We start from the raw sequence: 18,790 nt of genomic DNA, 5'->3' as shown, positions 1-18,790 counted from the left end.
ATTACTGATAATAATTTGCCTTTTAATGAAGATTTTTCTATTGCTTATGTTGAAGTCTTTGAATATAAGTTCACAAAGAGAATATTTTGAAAATAAAAAGAAGGAAAGGTAGCTTATTTGAAGAGATATATAACAGAACGTAGACCTAGGATGAAAAGGTAGGGTAGGGTAATGTAGTGTAGTATAAACAGCATTGGACTGGGGCCAGGATAATCTGATCCTTGCTATTGGGGAAGTCACTGGACTTCGGTTCCTTTCTTTATAAAATGAGATAGTTTAAGTGATTTCTTTTCAGTCGAAAACCTTATAATGCTATTTGTGTAGATTTTTCTGTGACAAAACCATGTATTTGAGTTATGTTCATATACAAAGAAAACATTCCTTAATCTCTTGCATATTTCATTTTATTCTGTTATTTTATAAATGGAAAAAAGAATTATTTTTTCTCATCTGAGAAAGTATCAGATAAGCAGAGAAATCAGATTTCTTTAGCAATGATGTAAAGCTTGAGCTCTACTGACTTAATTTGGTTGAATCTCATTTTGTTTCTGATTCTCTAATTTTTCCCAGTGTCTTTCCCATGTGTTGAGTTTTCTTCAGTCTGTCCTTCCTGAAATTTTATTTCCTTTGTAAAGTACTCAAATCATTTGAAGAGAAATGATCTTTCTTGCCAGCATTTGATCAGTCCCTTATAATCCATTAACTCTGAAAGGTAAGGGAGTACCTTCCCTTTTGCTCATATAAAACATAATTATGAATTTGTTTACTATAACAGATTTTTCTATGTTGTCCTTAATCACTTTCTATAAGTGATTCTGAAAGTTTACCTTGGCAGCTTTTTTCATCTCCGAGGAGGTTATATGTGTCTCACCAAACCTACGGTCATTTCTTAAGCATTTTTTTTCCCCTACCGGGAACCTCCTTGCCAGCGCGCGCGCGTACGCACGCACGTACGCGCGCGCGCGCGCACACACACACACACACACACACACACACGTTACAATTTAAGGCAAAAAAAGGTGCAAAATGTGAAAACACTAAGCAGCTATACCAGAGCCACAAAATAGCTCTTCATTATTCACAATTTTCAGCTATGGCTTTTTCAGGATTTTTAGCATAGAAGTTATTGCCATGCACAGTAACTTGTACAAATGGCAATTAAATATTCTTTAACATTGTTTTTTGAAGTTGATAAAACTGATGCAATTTTTGAGGCATAAAAGATCTGTTTAATTCTGTCACTTTACAGATGAGTGAATTATTGCCCTAAAACATAACTTGCCTAAGATTGTGTTAAATGTAGAGCTGGAACTTGTAGAGTAGTAAAGCCATATAGTAGTAACTCTTAGGAGGAGATATATATATGAGTGCATATATTTTATCCTGTAATGTCTGTCTATCCATACACACACCACACCTCTTGTGTAAGATAGGCGAATATAGAAAATGCAGGAAATTCCACTTTTTCTTGTTCTTCATATGTTTATTTTCTAACTTTTCCCAATAGATAGATATAACTTGAATTTAATACATTTCCCTATTGCTTCAATATGAGTGGATAATGGAACTCTAGTGTAATCCCATTCCTTGGAGTTAACAACTGTTAACAGTTGCTTACATTTTTGTCATTTTAAAATTATATTCTTGCTAATAAGTTTCAGTGCTTATAATTTAGATGTGGATCATTTTAAAGCATGGTATCTATAGACTAGAATTATTTCTTAAAACTGCCCACTATCCTTGCCAAACTTAAATCTGGCCTTCTCTGAATTTACTTTCAAATTCCTTTAATCATCAAATCTTTTTACTCATTAAAGAACTTGATTCTGCTTATGAAGACTTTTGCTCGTCACGAGTAGTGCGAATTAAAACTTTATTACCACTATTAACAAATACTATCTCTTAGAAATAAATCCACAATATTTAACAATAAGCATTCAGAATTTCTGTTTTATCGTCATAAATGTAAAGTTGGGATTTATTTGCTAGTCACATGCAATTTGACAACATATATACTATTTGGCAAAGGCATGAATAAGCACTGTGATGGCTGCTGCAGAAGAGATCAAGTGAAGATGAAAGGAGAGAGAAATAGGAAAGGAATGGGAAAACAGGCTTTCATAGTTATATATTTTTAGCATTTAGTTTACCATATTTATTGGATTGAACAACTATTATATTTACCAGGTATGTGTAGGATGCGATGACTATTTGGGTTGAAAACACCAGTAACTCACTTTTCTCTGAAAATGTGTCAGTTAACTTTTCGTGACATCGATTTGGCTCCTTGTCTACCTTTTTTCATTCCTGAATTCTGACATTCTTCAACAGATCCTGCAAATGCAATCTTTTATAATTCTCTCTTTTTGTTATATTTTCTACCTGGAATGCCTCGCTTTAAATGAATTCCCACTTAGTCTTAAGGAAGCAGCTTACATTTCACCTTTATTACTTAGTCTCTCTACTGTCAAAAGCAGTATGCACATTATAACACATTACATTTATTAAATGAGTAAAATTAAGTAACATTTAGAATGGTATTTGGCAACCAATGTTTTCTAAATGTTAGGCCTTATTACTACTTTATCGTATTTCTGTGTCATACTACCTTGTTAAGGCTTTGGATATGCTATGTCTTGTCAATTTTTGTACTTTTTAGTGCTTAGCATATAGGTGATTAATTAATATTTGAATGATTGCATGAATGCTTTCCAGCAGGCTCTAAATAGTAAATAGTAGTAATCCATATTACTACTATATGAGGAGGAGGATATGTATATGTGGATATATATACCTTTTTAAAATTACTTTATTGTGATATAATTTACCTTGCATAAAACTTACCTATTTTAAGTGTACAATTTAATGGTTTTTAGTAAATTTTCAGAGCTATGCAAACATTGTCACAATCCAGTTTTAGAATATATTTCATCACCTCATAGAAGATCTTATGCCTGATTAATTTTAAAAATTCTTACTGTCTTTGTTTTTTGTGCTATAACCTAAGGATTAACATTCATAGAGTATGAATGACAGGCTGGATGAAATAAAATTAAAGCATTATATTCCTTATCTTTTGTATGACTAACTTTAGAAAGAACTTCTTTAAATATTTTTCTCTAGCAAGATTGAGTCCTTACTGATCTAAACCCAAACTTTTACTCAAAAAACTTTAAAACATCCAGATTTCATTCACTTTATTTTTTAAAATTTATTGGGGCAACATTGGTTAACAAAATTATGTAGATACAATTCAGTAATACGTCATATATTACATCATATATATACTGCATTATGTTCACCACCCAAAGTTAAATTTCCTTCTGTCAACCATATATTTGACCCCCTTACCTTTGTCTACCTCCTCCCTACCCTTCCCTTTGGTAAACATTAAACTGTTGTCTGGGTCTGTGAGTCTGTTTTTCTTGTTCATTTCTCGCTTTCAATTTTATATCCCACATATGAGTGAAATCATATGGTTCTCAACTTTTTCTGTGCGACCTATTTCAGTTAGCGTGATAATTTCAAGAATCATCCATGTTGTTGCAAATGGCAGTGTTTCATCTTATGTCTGAGTAATATTCCATTGTGTATTATGTACCAGTCTTCTTTATCCCATCATCTCTCAAAGGGCATTTTGGTTGTTTCCATGTCTTGGCCACCGTGAATAATAATGCAGTGAATATTGGGGTGCACATATCTTTACATATAAATGTTTTCATATTTTTTAGAGAGATACCCAGAAGAGGGATTGCTGGGTTATATGATAATTCTATTCTTAATTTTTCAAGGAACCTCCTTACTGTTTTCCATAGTGGCTTTACCAGTTTACATTCCCACCAGCAGTATATGAGGGTTTCTTTTCTCCCACAACCTTTCCAGTGCTTGTCCTGTTGATGAAAGCCATTCTGACAGGTGTGAGGTAGTATATCATTGTGGTTTTGATTTGCATTTTGCTCATAGCTAGTGAAGTTGAGCATCTTTTCATGTCTGTTGGCTCTTTATATATCTTCTTGGGAGAAGTGTCTATTCAAGTCCTCTGCCCATTTTTTAATTGGATTGTTTGTTTGTTTGTTGTTGAGTTGTATGAGTTCTTTATATATTTTAGATATTAGCCCCTTATTGGAGGTGTCGTTTGCAAATATCTTCTCCCATTCAGTTGGTTGCCTCTTTGTCTTGTTGATGGTTTCTTTTGCTGTGCAGAAGCTTTTTAGTTTGATATAGTCCCATTCATTTATTTTTGCTTTTACTTCCCTTGCTGTTGAGGTCAAATTCATAAAATCCTTTTTAAATCCAACACCCATGAGTTTAGTACATAAGTATAAGACCTGAAACAGTAAATTGGAAAGAAGAAATCATTCAGTTTATTATCATATCATTATGTCTTAATAGTTTTTAGAGTTTTAAATAAAAACTATAGATTAGTAAAAAGTAACTTGGAAATTAAATAGCCACTAATTAGAAATTAAATAACTATAATTTGGAAAGAAAGCACTAGAGCTATACCCCATTAGAGCAGAGAAAGTGTTTAACCCCTAGAACCTAGCACAGTGGTGGACACATAGTAATTTTTTAAATTAAAAAACTGCATTTTTTAGGTAGAAGTAGCATTCTATGTTCTATAAGATTCACTTGTTTGAATTTTTTAACATCATGTCTTATTTTGCCCAAATTTAGAATTTTGTAAATGTATTACAAAGAAATATAAATGTATCAAAGAAATATAAAAGTTCTGTTTTATAAATAAAATGTAATGGGAAGAAAGAAATTTGGGGTATAAATATATAGGCATTAAATATGCAGTAGTTGTTTTGGATTTATTTCATAGTTTTATTAAAAAGTAGTTAAAGCCTATATACCTTAATCCTGCTTTTTTAGTTGAAGTAGTTACAAAAACTTTTAATTCTTAGACTAGAAATATCTCTGTCCTTCGGAAGTCTACATTTTATTGGACAATCTGTTAAGTAGTGGATTTTACAGATTTAATTTCTTTCGTGAGACATAGGACATAGTTTTTTCGTTATCGTTTACTTAGAGTTATTTGTTGTTTTTATATTGTGATACACTGCAAAGCCCATTGTCTGGATAATTGTACTTTTTCAGTGTGAACCATAGTCTCTAAAATTGGCTTGAACTCTCTTTCAAGACTTCTGAGAGAAAATGTGCCTCAGTGGTTAATTGGCTTTGTATGAGACTGTCTGAATTCTGATCCTGGCTATCCCACTTCTACTTATGTGGCCTTTGGCCAAGTAATTTAATTTCTCTAAACCTCAGTTTCCTTATTTGTAAAAAGAAATATTTCTTATCTCTTAAGGCTCTAATGATTAAAATAAATGAATGTTGAAACTCATATTATAATACTTGACTAATTATTTTTATTCATTTTGCAGCCTGTCTTACTTATTAGTATATTTTTAAATTGAATCATAGTATTTTTAAATTCCTGCCTGTACCAAAGCTCAAATGATCACCAAAGTATCACTTAACAATAGAATAAATTAGTTTGGTCAAAAATTGGCGTAAAGATTTCTTCACATATAAGATTAGCCAGTACATTTTGAGAAAGAGTAATACTTATTCTTTATATAGAAAACTTCTAGTGAGGGAGGAGGGCACCAATAAGCAAATTAAGTTATATATAATACATAAGAATGTGATAAGTAGTATTGAGAAAAATAAAGCAGGGAAGAAGAATAGAGAGTATCCAGATGGAGAGGTGCTAGATGGTTAAGAAGGGGGAAACCTTACCATGGAGGTGATATTTGGAAGACTTGAAGATAAGAGGGAGTAAGCACTGCTTGTAGTGGGGGAAGAGCATTGCATTCTAAGGAAATAGCAGTAGCAGTAATAATAATAGCTAACACATACTGCTACATGCCACTTACATATATTGATTTATTTAACCTTTAAAGTAATCCTATGAAGTAGGCATTTTTATAGATGAGGAAACTGAAGCATAGAGAGCTAGTAAGTAGTATGGCTAAAAACTGAAGTCAAGCAATTTGGCTCTGGAGTCCATCTTCTTTGGAGTTGCTGTGTAGGGTATTAGTGAAGGCTTTAGGGAGTATTTCCATTGTGTTAAAGGGAGAGCAGAATTAGAATACAGCAGAATGAGTGGAGAGAATGATAGGAGCTGAGGTCTGAGTGGTGGTAATTGAGGAGGGTAAAGAATTTTTATAAGATGTTATTTGAGCCAAAACTGATGACAAGAAGCAGAATCTCAAGTGCTCCAGTTAATAACAGTTTGCAATTTCTTGGAATTAAAGTGGGAAAATAAGATTACGTGAAGGTGGGAGAAAGCAAGGCGGGGTTGGATTACAGGATCCTTAACAAGATTATGTGCTCTGTTAAGGATGGTTATGCCTTTGACGGGTATTACTTCTGGCATTTCAAAGGTGTGTTACCAAAATTCACAGAAATAGTTTTTGTTTAAGGCAAAGATAAACTTTTTACTAAAAAAGTTATGCCTTGGGCATGACTACCCACCACAACCTGCCAAGTTAGGAATTTATCATGAGATCATCCCGTGAGGTTACTTTCTGTAGAAAACCCCTTTTCTGCCCACACTTCACTTAATAAAGTAGCCATAAAACCTCAGTATTTATTAAAGTTACCTATGACTTTGTTGCCACCAATAAAAATCACATTATTATTATTATTGTCAGATATGAAATAACATTTTTTATCATTAATTTGAAATTATGGTAGTCATTAGACCTACTGCTACATCCATTTAATGTGATAATGAAATCTGTATATTGTCATTTGTATTTTCATATTTATGTATTCTGACAACTATCAACATAATTGGTTTTCTTTGTTGTAATCTTACACATTTATCTTCTGTATTTAAAAACACTATCTGAGAAGATATCCATTGATTTCACCAGTCTCCCAAAGGAGTCCATGGAACACAAAAATTAAGATTCCCTGTGAGGATTACTTTGGTTGCTATGATAAGAATGGACTGGGAAGGAAAATGGAGGACAAGAGTAGGAGGGATACAAGTTAGGAGAGTTCTGCAATAATCTAGAACAGCGATAATAGTAAATTGGACCAGTGATATGTAGTTGGATTTCAGATAAACTTTGAAAGTTGAACTAATAAGATTTGCTAACATCGAATGTGTAATTTGAGAGAAAAGAAGAATCAAGGATGGTTCCAAGATTTTTGGTCTGTGCAACTGGAAGGATGGAGTTGCCATTTTATGAAATTCTCTTTGACCTTATTATAATACTGAATTAATACTTGGACCTTAGTAAAACTGGATATATCCTAATATTTTTAAACAAGAACATAAAGTATCTTATAAAAAACAAAGGTACAAAGAATAAAAGAACTCATAATCTTACTCAGATAAACCATATGAGATGGGATAAAATACGTGTTTGTTAAAGATCAAAAGTTTGGATTTGGACATAAATTTGAGATAGCTATTAGATATCTATGTATTTATGATTTACTCTTTCCACTTAATATGTCTTGGCATGTGCAGTCATTAGAATGAGGTGAACTCAAACATAGAAAGAACTTGAACTTTTTGACTGTTTTATAGTGAGAATGTATCCATGTGTTAGGTGATTTTAAAATGAGAAAAACATGTTTAAAAATAAGATATGGTTTCAGTACGTGATAGAATAGTTATGTGGTTATTAGGAAGAAAGAAATAGATCTGCATATGCCACCATGGAAGATCTCTAAAATCTATAAATAAAGTTAAAATAAGGCGAAGAACAGAATAAATACATAAGTGTGTCAGAATCACAGTAAATCTAATAGTGTTTATTTTTAGAGAAAAAGACAGGATGAGCAGAAAGGCTCCTCACCTTTTTTCCTAAAGCAATTGAATTTACTAACCTTGTACATGTTTTACTTTTTAACTTGTCTTGGTTTATATGGGGGATGAGATTATTGGTTCTTTTATTCTTTGTATCTTTTATATTTTTAAAGTTCTTACGTTATAGTTTTTTAAATTTATGATATTCAGTATTATAGATCTGTTAATTTCAAAGAGATTTTCAGTATTTGAGAATACGAATGTGAAATGAAGATAGAAAATCTTCTGTATAATGTGATCTTTATTATAAGTAAAATATGACCTTATTACTTATATGACTACAAAAAAAGATAAGAGGTACATCAAAATGTTAATAATGGTTTTCTTTGTGCGATGGAATTTGAGATGATTTTTTAAAAATGTTTTTCTTTAATTTCTTGTAGACTATGAGAAGACAACGAAATGAAGTTGTAGTTGAATTAAGGAAGGTAAGTGATTAATATTGGGTACTTCTAAGCATCATTCTAACAACATTACAGCATATATAGAAGATACCAAATGTATATTAAATCTCAAGTGCTTAGTATTTTTTTCTTTTGAAAACTGAAAGATTTTGACTAAATTTGACAAGCCATTGAAGTTGCCAAGATATATCTTGACCAGTATCCAAAAACAGAGATAAACAAGTTATCAGATGTTTTTTTCCTTCTGCAATTTGTAATGATTTACATAAAGTATAAGTCATAGGTATTCAGTTATACTAAATAGTTCTGCTACTTACACCCCGAAAAGAGCTTGTTACTTATAAATTTCATCAACTTTTCAGATATTAAAGTTGTTGAGAATATCTTTTAAATTTGTCCCAAACGTTTTAAGTGAAATTCAAGTGGGCCTTGATTTTTGTTAAGGCAATGTTGATTTTTTTTTTGTCTGATTTAGAACTGCCCAACTTTTTTACTTTGTTTTTAGGTGATAAAGAGAAGCCTCCAGATGAATTTTAAAAGTTTAGTACTTTTAAATAAATATATGTGTTTGGTTCTGGCTAAAACTGTACACTCTTTCTTAATCAATTTTTGTTGTTGTTCTTTAGTTTGTTTTTACATAGTTCACAGTTCATTGAAAATGTAATATTTGGGGTTTGGGGCTCAAATTGGTGTTGCTTAAGTGTTTAATTTACAATTTGGTTTATTTTTCTACATTTTCATTTTACCTCTAAAAGACACTTCATGTTTCAGTTTGTAGGCCCAGGAATGCCTAACCTTTGTACAAAAGTATTTATCTTTTTTTTATTTAATGTCCTTCCCTTAAAGAATAAAAGAGATGAACATCTCTTAAAGAGAAGGAATGTACCACATGAAGATATCTGTGAAGACTCAGATATAGATGGCGATTATAGAGTGGTAAGTTATTGTTATTCTGGTAACTTAAAACTACCAGTGAAATATTTTACATAAACATAGAATTTTAAGGTGACTTTTTAACTTAGTTTTCTTTTTAACTTTTTTCCTAGCAAAATACCTCTCTAGAAGCTATTGTTCAAGTAAGTTGAGTTATTTTTGCCTCTTCTCATTGCATTTCTTAGACTTAACTAGATATTGTGTATCTATTTCAAAACTGTTTTATTTTTTATAGAATGCTTCAAGTGATAACCAAGGAATTCAATTAAGTGCAGTTCAAGCTGCTAGGTAAGTTAAATTTGGAGGACATATATACATTTTATAACTTATACAGGAGTTCTGTTTTGAGTTTTCACTATATAGTAGTCTTGTCACTCATTATAACTTTGACGACAAACAATATAGAACAGTCATAGACCAACTAAAGCTACTTTTAAAATTCTCTGATTTATAGAATTAAAATTCGTAACAATTTTTTAAACTCACAGATACTCTGAAGCTTTAGTGTACATAATATGTAGAGATGCTTAGGGAAAAATTGGTTTAACAGGTTATTGTTATAGAGCAATAAAACATTTATAAAGCTTTACCTTTTACTGATTAATAGGTTTAATTTAATAAAAACTAAGATTGTTCAGATCTGCCCAGGTAGCTAATCCTTCTCACAATGCTCATATTGATCAAATAATAAATCAAGTTATAAGCTTACTATAGCAGTATATATGCAAGTAAACATTAAAATTTAGGGCTACAAAATTCTCATCTCTTTCCAGGTACTAATACTAAGTTAATTTGTATATTTCTGTTGTAAAATTTGTATATTTCTGTGCTGTCATATTTTAAGGGAAGAATCAGAAAAAGTTATTACCAAGACCTTCGTATTTATTAACAGTTTGGGGGAAGACACAGTTGTATCAGTACAATACAGTGGTTACTTTGTGTATTTATAAATAAAAGAATAATACCCTGTATTGTGATTAGCAGCAGGACAGACATGCATGAAAGTGATCTTAGTTACAGAATTTTAAAGTGGAAAAAGATTTCACAGGCCCATCTAATATCCATTGTATGAATCCCTTTATGTTTATATTTTCCTACTTTTGTGTATTACTTTAAATAACCTAGAACAGATAGGGAAGTTACAGTGTTGTCCACAAAGGTAAAGAACTTCTTAAAGAGGACTTTGTTTTGTAGGAAAAAAATCACAGACGTTTTCATATCTCAGAATGGCAAATTAATGTTTACAGGAAGAATGATTAAGAAATTGACACATTATGTTCACCATTGTCAGAGTTGATTATTTTATAGTTTTGAAGCAACTCTTCTCAATATGAGTTCTTCAAGATAATTAAAGTCCTATGGCAGGGGTTCTCAAAATCTCTCTAGGAGATCCCGTGACAACTTTAGGGGATATATATAAGATTAAACATATTTTCATAGGCAAATAAGGCTTTATTTGTCTGTTTTCACTGCGTTAACATTTACATTGATGTTGTAGAAGCAACTCTGGGTAAAACTGCTGGCACCTTAGCACAAATCAAGACTGTGGCAGAAAACTGCTTTTATATGTTGTATGTATTGTTTGCACCATTGTACACTCAAAGAAAAAAAGGCAGTTTCTCTTAAGGATGTCTCCAGTGAAGTAGTAAAAACAAATTTTCTTTCATTAAATTTGGGTTATTTAATGAAAGGAAAGACTAGATTATTTCCTACTTTGTGCTAAGAATTGTGCTGTGTATTACAGAAAATACAGTGAAAAGGCTTGTATAATTTTTGCTCTGTAAGAAGTTTAGAACCTAATTAGGAAGGCAAAACTATATAAAATAGTGACACTCAACAGCAAATGTAGGTGTATGCTGTATAAATATTCTTTTAGTAATTAAGAGAATTTAGAATTCGGAGAGGGTATTATGAAGATATAGAACTTGAAATGGACTTTGAATAGGTAGAGTTTGAATAGATAGAAAAGAGGACATTCCAAGCATGGAGAATAAGATGGTGAAAGGCCTGGAAATGAGATTGAAATGGTGGGATAGACAACTGACCTATTGTTGAATTACAGAAAATGAGGTTAGTTAGGTAAATGGAGCCAACCTGAGTGGTTTAAAGCTAGTTGAAGGAGTTGACATTGATAGAGTAATAAATAAGTCACCATCACTTGGTTTACATAGGCAAATGATCTGATTAAGCTTTCTTAAACATTGCCCTTATATACTAGAACAGAGGATTTAAATGGATGAAGATTTGGGCTAGGCCACATTGAGGGCTATCAGATAAACCTACAGTCTACCACATGGTAAATGGTCACTAAGTTTTGTTGTTTTACCCTCTGAGGTCCATGAGAGCAAGGATGTGTCTGTCTTGTTCACCTTAATATCTCCAGTATCTCTTTGGATATTTTCCTATGTATTGCTGTGCTCATTTCATTTTTAGTTACTGAGATGAGAATGTTGAGATTTTATGACCTTTGATTTGGTGTGTACAATAGCATGAAATATTGGACACTATTGTCAGCTATAAACTTGTACCAGTAGCTTACCTGCTTTTGTCCAAAAAAGAGGTAAAATGGTTCATGTCTACCATTTTCCCTAATTAATAACCTCTATAAATTTATAAATGAACCTTTTTATAATAGAGAAAAGGTTGCATTATATAAATTTAAAAAGTAACTTTCAGAGAACGTATTTGTACCAAATATTCAAATTTTATTATAATCTCTGTATCAGTTATATATGATTAACGAGGGTATGTGTATCTCTTATAGGAAGCTTTTGTCCAGTGATCGAAATCCACCAATTGATGACTTAATAAAATCTGGAATATTGCCTATTTTAGTCCATTGTCTTGAGAGAGATGACAAGTGAGTACATTATTTTAAGAAATAATTTAGGATGTATCCTTTACAAAAAATAAGATTTTCTAGGTAGTTTGATCTTTAAATGAAAAAGAAAAGGGCTTTGAGATGGAGTTGAAAAGCCAAAGTGGAAAACAATGTAATGTGTCTTTACACCAAGAGATGAAGGTAAAGGCCAGAGAGGAACTTGAGACTGATACATGTAACTTTTAAGCTTTTTTTCAAAGTTGCAAGAAATAGTTTGACTAAATAGATATTTGAGAAAACTGTTTGACTAGTAACATGTAGGTATCTTAATAAAGAGTTCCTACTAAAAATAAGGATTCTTGAAGAGGTCATGTGTGCTTTTTATACTGAAGAGATATTTTAAATAGTCATTGGAGGTTTAAAAGAAGAGCTGAGTGCATAGATACCTTTTGAAACAAAATAGTCAATACTTTTAAATGCTCTAGAGTGAAGGAATAACCTGCTGGTAGGTATTTGGGCCAATGTAAAATTCTCTGCTGTTTAAAATTATTTGTTTTTTGTAGTCCTTCTTTACAGTTCGAAGCTGCATGGGCTTTGACAAACATTGCATCTGGAACCTCTGAACAAACTCAAGCAGTAGTTCAGTCCAGTAAGTTGGTTATTAATAGACAAGATTCTGATTTAAAAAAATAATAAATTAGCAAAAAATAAACAGTGATTCTACTAAAAGAATAGAGCTATTAATACTGTAAAATAATATTATCACATAACCCCAGTATCACATAAGGAGGTTGAAATAGGCCTGTGTAAATATGTTACTTTGATCATCTTGTACCAGTGACTGACATTTTCTGTTTCCAAAATTCATTTGATTCTAAATCTGACATTTCCTAATTATGGTAGTTTGTTGTAGTTAACACTTTACAGGACATCATAAAAATAAAGGTGTTTTTCCATTGCCATACTGCCTCTGGGCCTCTTTTAATGAGATTTCTACGGTATGATTTAGAGAAATCTTTTGTAAAGTTATCCTATAGAAAGAATGCCTTGAAATTTTTTTTCATTGTTATTATAATAGAATTGTTTTTCTTTTGTGTTCCAAAAGATATGTGGGAAATTATTGAAATAACCTGAATGTGTTATTTTCATGAATACTATTTGATTCTTTTACCAAAGAAATTAATGATTTTAAAGAAAGTACTTTTAAAATCCTCTTCAAGTATGTAGGCAGTACACTAGTCTGAACTTGTTAAAATCTTAGGCACTACTACATGATTTTGAAGGGGAACAAAAATATTATGTAAGCATTTTATTATATTTGTAATATATAGAAACAATAATTACCTTAAGTCTTAATGAAATTAGTTTAATTGTAGGTGCAGGTGGTTTTATTTTTGTTCTTTTGGGGATTTTTTGGTTTTGTTTTGTATGATTGACTGTTTAGTAAATTTTATAATCCCAAGACGGTATCTTAATCCCTTACTCTCTGTTTATGTGTTCTTTAAAGACTAGGAAAGAGACCTAGAATTTGTTTTAGCACCACTAGTATGTCTTAATATACCAAATATAATGGATAAATTACTTTTTATTATAAGTAAGCATGATTGAGCTACATGTATTTAAATAGCATTTTTCAAAGATACCAGAAGGAAGAAAGGAAATAGAAGAATTATTTGTTCAGTGCAGTATTCTGTTTAAATACGAACCTTTCCCTGTGTTTCCCATCCTTTTTGTTAGGTAACAGAATCAATTTATGATTCAGAAGGTCTCAAGTGGCACAGGAATCACTGGCCAGTCTAAAGACCCATGTGATATTATTTTAAATTTGAAGATATGCTTAATATATAATGAATTAATCTTAAAATTGGAATTAAATCCAGGTTTAATTGTGAATGAAATTTTACCACCTTAACTTGACATGTGTGTGTTAAAACGGTCATTTTTATTTTAAATAAGTAGTCTGCTGGCCAAAAATTTTCCACTGCTGTTATTCTAATGAAAATCATGTAATAAAAATATATTTCAAATTTATTTTTGATAGCTTTCTTTCCTTTGAGGTTTCAGTGAAAAGACAAGATTGATTTTTGGTTTAGATTATAGTATCTTCAACCTTACTCCCATCCCCAATTTTATTGACATATAATTGACATCTAACTATGTTTAAACTTAAATAATTTTATGTTTTCCTTCTTCAGATGCTGTGCCACTTTTCCTGAGGCTTCTCCATTCGCCTCATCAAAATGTCTGTGAACAAGCAGTGTGGGCATTGGGAAATATTATAGGTTTGTCTTAAACTTGTAATACTAGTCCAACAATTGTTATCATATACTATATAATAAAAATGACTACTAGTAGTTGAAAAGAAAAATGTTTGTCTTTTTCAGTACTAGATTTTGTGAAATCATTTACAGAAACTATAGCCGTTAAGTATAAACCATAGTAAACAAAATGAACATTTGTTGCATATGATAACCGTAGTATCTTTAAATAGTCAATATATTTAACTTTTTAAATAATTATGAAATATGTATATGATTTAAATCTTCCGTTCCTCTTTTATTATGTTGGGATCTGTTTTATTCCTTAGCTTTTTTTGCAATTATAGAAAGTATGTAATGAGAGAAAAGGAGGAGGCAAAACTTAAACCAGAATTTTTCTCCATAATGGCAGTTCTGAGAAGAGTCGAAATTAAAATTTTTATATCTCTTGTGGGTTTTGGTACATTAAAATATAATAATGTTATCCATTATCATTACGATGCCGTCATCATAAAGAGGAGATATCTGTAACTTGTATAGACAGTCTCATTTAAATGTTGGACATCATGATTATCATACTTTCAGGTTTTCTCTGATAAATGATTCCAGGAAGAATAATGAAAGATGATTCTAATATTTCAAGGATTTGTTTTTTTAACTAGAGCCTACATTTTACCCAAACTCAAAAATTCAAAAATCTATACTCGGTGGAGAATGGAAAAAATCTGGGGTCTGAATTATATTGTGTCCCTAGATATTAAAGTTTATTTTTACCACAGATTCATTGTTGTTCTTCCATAGTAATCAGAATTGCTTTGATATACCTTCTCTTTATTACCCTTTTGAGGACCAAGATGGAAGGCAAGGGATGGTTAGTTTCCCACAATTATGAGTTTCAAAAGGGGGAATTTCTCTGTAAACTGTTCTTGGCATACAATATATTGCTATTAGGAGTACTGTCATTTGTGTATCCAAGGCCCCTCACTCCTTTCCTTTTATACCAAATTTTAGATTAAGAACTGTTAACACAGCACCTTAATATTTGGTTTTTAGTTCAGTGACATTGTAGAGTTAATTAGAATACATGGATGCAAAAAGAATAAGCATTTTATCACTAAATATCATAGTGCAAAGAAAAGTGTTTTTACTTACGGAATATAATACTTCAACATGACTTTCATACTAGAAGTTACAGTGACAGTCTAGATACAGAAATTAAATTTAGAAGTTGCCTAGGGCAGTGATTTTCAAACTTTAGCCTGTTATAAGAATCAAATGAAAGACTTGTTAAAACACACAATCCTGGACCTGCACAGTTTCAGTTTCAGCAGATCTGGGATTGAGCCCAATAGAGTATTGGTTCTTTGCTGCCCCTTTCTCCTCGACATAATTTTCTAAGTGTATAGAGTAATTTGCAGTTAATACTCTTGATGCTGTGATATTGGATCATCAATATAAATTCTGCAAATATCGTTCTCTCATATAGAAAAAAAAAAAGCAACAGTTCTCACAAAAATATTTTAAAGAACCTTTAGGCTTCTAGTGTTTAGATGGCATAAAAACATTTCATAGATGAGCAGCTATTTATAAACCTGACTATGTGAATAATGTGAAAAAAAACTTAGTACCTTAAGTTGCTTCTCTTGGCTCAGGGACATAAAATGTGAACTTGGTTATTACTGCCTAAAACTTATATAAAACTAAATAGTGTAATTGGTTAAAATATAGGAAGCGACACATTGAACCCATTGCTTTGTTTTCTGAATTGCCTACTGTATTTTATTGAATTAATAAATTCTTCCTGTAGGTGATGGGCCACAGTGTAGAGATTATGTCATAAGTCTTGGAGTTGTGAAACCTTTACTTTCCTTCATAAGTCCATCTATTCCTATAACGTTCTTGAGAAATGTTACTTGGGTTATGGTCAACTTATGTCGGCACAAAGACCCACCACCCCCAATGGAAACCATTCAGGAGGTAAACAAGTGTTTCTGTTTTTATTTTTAAACTTAAGTAAATACCATTATGTGTATGTGTTTATCTATGTATGTTTTAAACTCTGTATATTTCTTTCTCCAGATTCTTCCAGCTCTTTGTGTTTTAATTCATCACACAGACGTAAATGTGAGTAAATGCTTCCTATCATATTTTTATATGTGTTGTATACATATGTATGCCTAGGGTTCCCCCTGTTACATAGGGGAGAAAATGTTATACTGGACATCTTGTCAGTGTACTCTATCAGATTTTTCCATTTCAAGAGCTGTAATTCACATTTGGTATTTTTATATTTATTCTGTGCTTACCGACATCACTAAGTGTAATTTCAGTAAAGAAATCAAGCCTCTCGTTTTGGTCTGGGTAATAACGTGTGTGTATTAATGTTGTAAAAATTCACATTGGAAGTTCTTTAATTGTTCATGACCTTTTAATGGCAGCTCATTTTGATAGCCTGGCCATTGAGAGAACACATATACCTAGTGGTATTTTTGGTTTTTTTGAAAGATAAAAAAGAGAAATGTATGTGCCTTTATGCATGACTTTGTATTCATATACATACACCAAGCCATGGACATCATTTGCTCTTTAATTTCATTTCTATTCTATTTCTCCATTTATAGTGACTTTGGAAGTGGCTTCAGTTATTATAAAGATAACTCTTAAATATTCAGATAATAAGGGGAAAAAAATCAGTGCAGACTAGATTTTAAACATAATAAATGTATCTTACTTATTCTTATAACACAAATGGCAAAGGAAAAAGCAGTTCAGGAAATATGAATATGAGAACTTCCCTGACTGTTTATAAAGCCAGTTTAGCCTTCACTGTGTTAGAAAAGCTAGGAATATATGTAATGAGTAAAGGAAGTCACATGAATAAAGTGCTAAGCAACAGTCAAGAACTTGTGTGTTTCTTTAAAAAAACAGTTTGGTATGATGACCAGTGTTTGATAAGCACCTTCATGCCTTTACAGTAAAGTTTCTAGAGTAATACTTTTTTGCCAGGATCTCTCTAAAGCATATGCAACGAATTAAATTAATTAAAATTATGCTATAGCAAGCAGTGACATAATGTACAAAATTCATTAGATGAATATAATCTTTTCTATAATGATATATTCTGTTAGCTCCAGGTAGTCTAGAATCTTTAAAAAATACATAAGCAATTTTTGGTTTTGGCTCCTTATAGCCAAAGTCTTTGATTAAATTATAAATTTTAATATTTTACTTTTACAAGATTTCCAAGAAAGATTAATCTCAAAGTTTTTATCTCGACCAGAAAACCAGATATCTCAGTTGACCGTATTCAGAGATGTATTGTGTTCTTTACACCTGTTTACAACAATCCAGTTGAGAGTATAACTTTTATTTTACTTTTGATATAATTTCTCAAGCCAATTTGCATTGTTCTTTTTTAGTAGCACATTTACTAAGTCATAATGTTTACTAAAAATAAAAAAATGTTCTTAGGTAAACACTTAGCAGCAAATTCTTAAATCAGGCCTTCCAGAACTAAAAAGTAAAATAAAAACAAAACTGCTTCCACAAACCATAAGAGAAACATTGAAATTATACTGTAATTGTAATTTGTAAGCTTACCACAGAATATTAACTTTGATATAAAAAGTATACATGAGATTGAGTCTGATTTTGATGTGAGTGTATAAATGACATGTTTATTATTGGGCCTTTAAAAAAATGTCATTTACAAGTAACTTGAAATTTTTTGCCTGTATCAACAAATTTTGGCATATGTTGATATTACAGGGGGAAAAAAGTAAGTTACATTTATAAGTTGAAATTTAGTTGTTTCACATATTTTGATACCATTGTATATGTATGAATTTTCTCAGTCATCTTCTTTTTAGAAAAGCTGGGAATATACGTAATGGGTAAAGGAAGTCACATGAATAAAATGAGCTTTCATAGAGCTTTCTTAAATTCCTGAAAGGAGCAGTAGCAAAGTGCTGTTTTCTTCTAGGAGCCTCTTGGCTGTTTTAAACATATCATTGGTTTAGGATTTAAAATGTTTCAAACTTTTCTGGCTTGCCTTTTTGACATAGAGTCCATATTCTTAAAAGACTTTGGAAGTAAATTGCCAGGCACAATTATCGTTCCTGTTATCTTTGTCAATAATTGTATTATTTATGTAGCAGTTTAACAATTTGTCATATGTCCTTTTGGCCACAATTTCTAATTAATACTTAACATGCAAAGAAAGATGAAACACAATGGCCTGATATACTTTAAAATATATCATTTAAAAATTACAGGCTTTTTTTAGTATAAGTTTTTTGGGGTTTGTTTTTAGTAAGTAGTTTTGGCAGTTGGTGTAAATTATGTGTTTTCTTTTTTTTACCTTGAACATGGTTTTTGATTATAGATTTCACAGGTTGCTTTAATGTCTGGATCTGCAGCTGTGGGAGATTTCCACTATTTGGGAAGTTGCCTCCAGTTTTATAAGGCAAAGCATAGTGGTTGGACAAGATGAAACTACTATAATCCTAATACTAGAGTATTGGTTTTAGACATACCT

The 18,790-nt window shown here is 31.3% G+C and overlaps 1 protein-coding gene across 3 annotated transcripts in view; it reads left to right on the top strand.

Annotated features, from left to right (window-relative positions):
- KPNA4 (karyopherin subunit alpha 4) overlaps positions 1-18,790 on the top strand; it is a 53,498-nt gene that overhangs the window by 17,258 nt on the left and 17,450 nt on the right. For all 3 annotated transcript variants that reach the window (XM_011379724.2, XM_011379732.2, XM_023524520.1), the window contains 9 exons: positions 8,221-8,265; positions 9,088-9,177; positions 9,288-9,317; positions 9,410-9,462; positions 11,939-12,034; positions 12,559-12,644; positions 14,191-14,277; positions 16,061-16,230; positions 16,333-16,377. In XM_011379724.2, coding sequence (XP_011378026.1) covers positions 8,221-8,265; positions 9,088-9,177; positions 9,288-9,317; positions 9,410-9,462; positions 11,939-12,034; positions 12,559-12,644; positions 14,191-14,277; positions 16,061-16,230; positions 16,333-16,377 — 702 coding nt within the window. The remainder of the gene's footprint in view (positions 1-8,220; positions 8,266-9,087; positions 9,178-9,287; positions 9,318-9,409; positions 9,463-11,938; positions 12,035-12,558; positions 12,645-14,190; positions 14,278-16,060; positions 16,231-16,332; positions 16,378-18,790) is intronic.

This window comes from Pteropus vampyrus, unplaced genomic scaffold, assembly GCF_000151845.1.
Source record: "Pteropus vampyrus isolate Shadow unplaced genomic scaffold, Pvam_2.0 Scaffold12, whole genome shotgun sequence".
In the NCBI taxonomy this organism is placed as follows: Eukaryota; Metazoa; Chordata; class Mammalia; order Chiroptera; family Pteropodidae; genus Pteropus; species Pteropus vampyrus.
The sequence above is the reverse complement of the archived record's forward strand: the minus strand, read 5'-3'. Positions and strand labels throughout refer to the sequence as shown.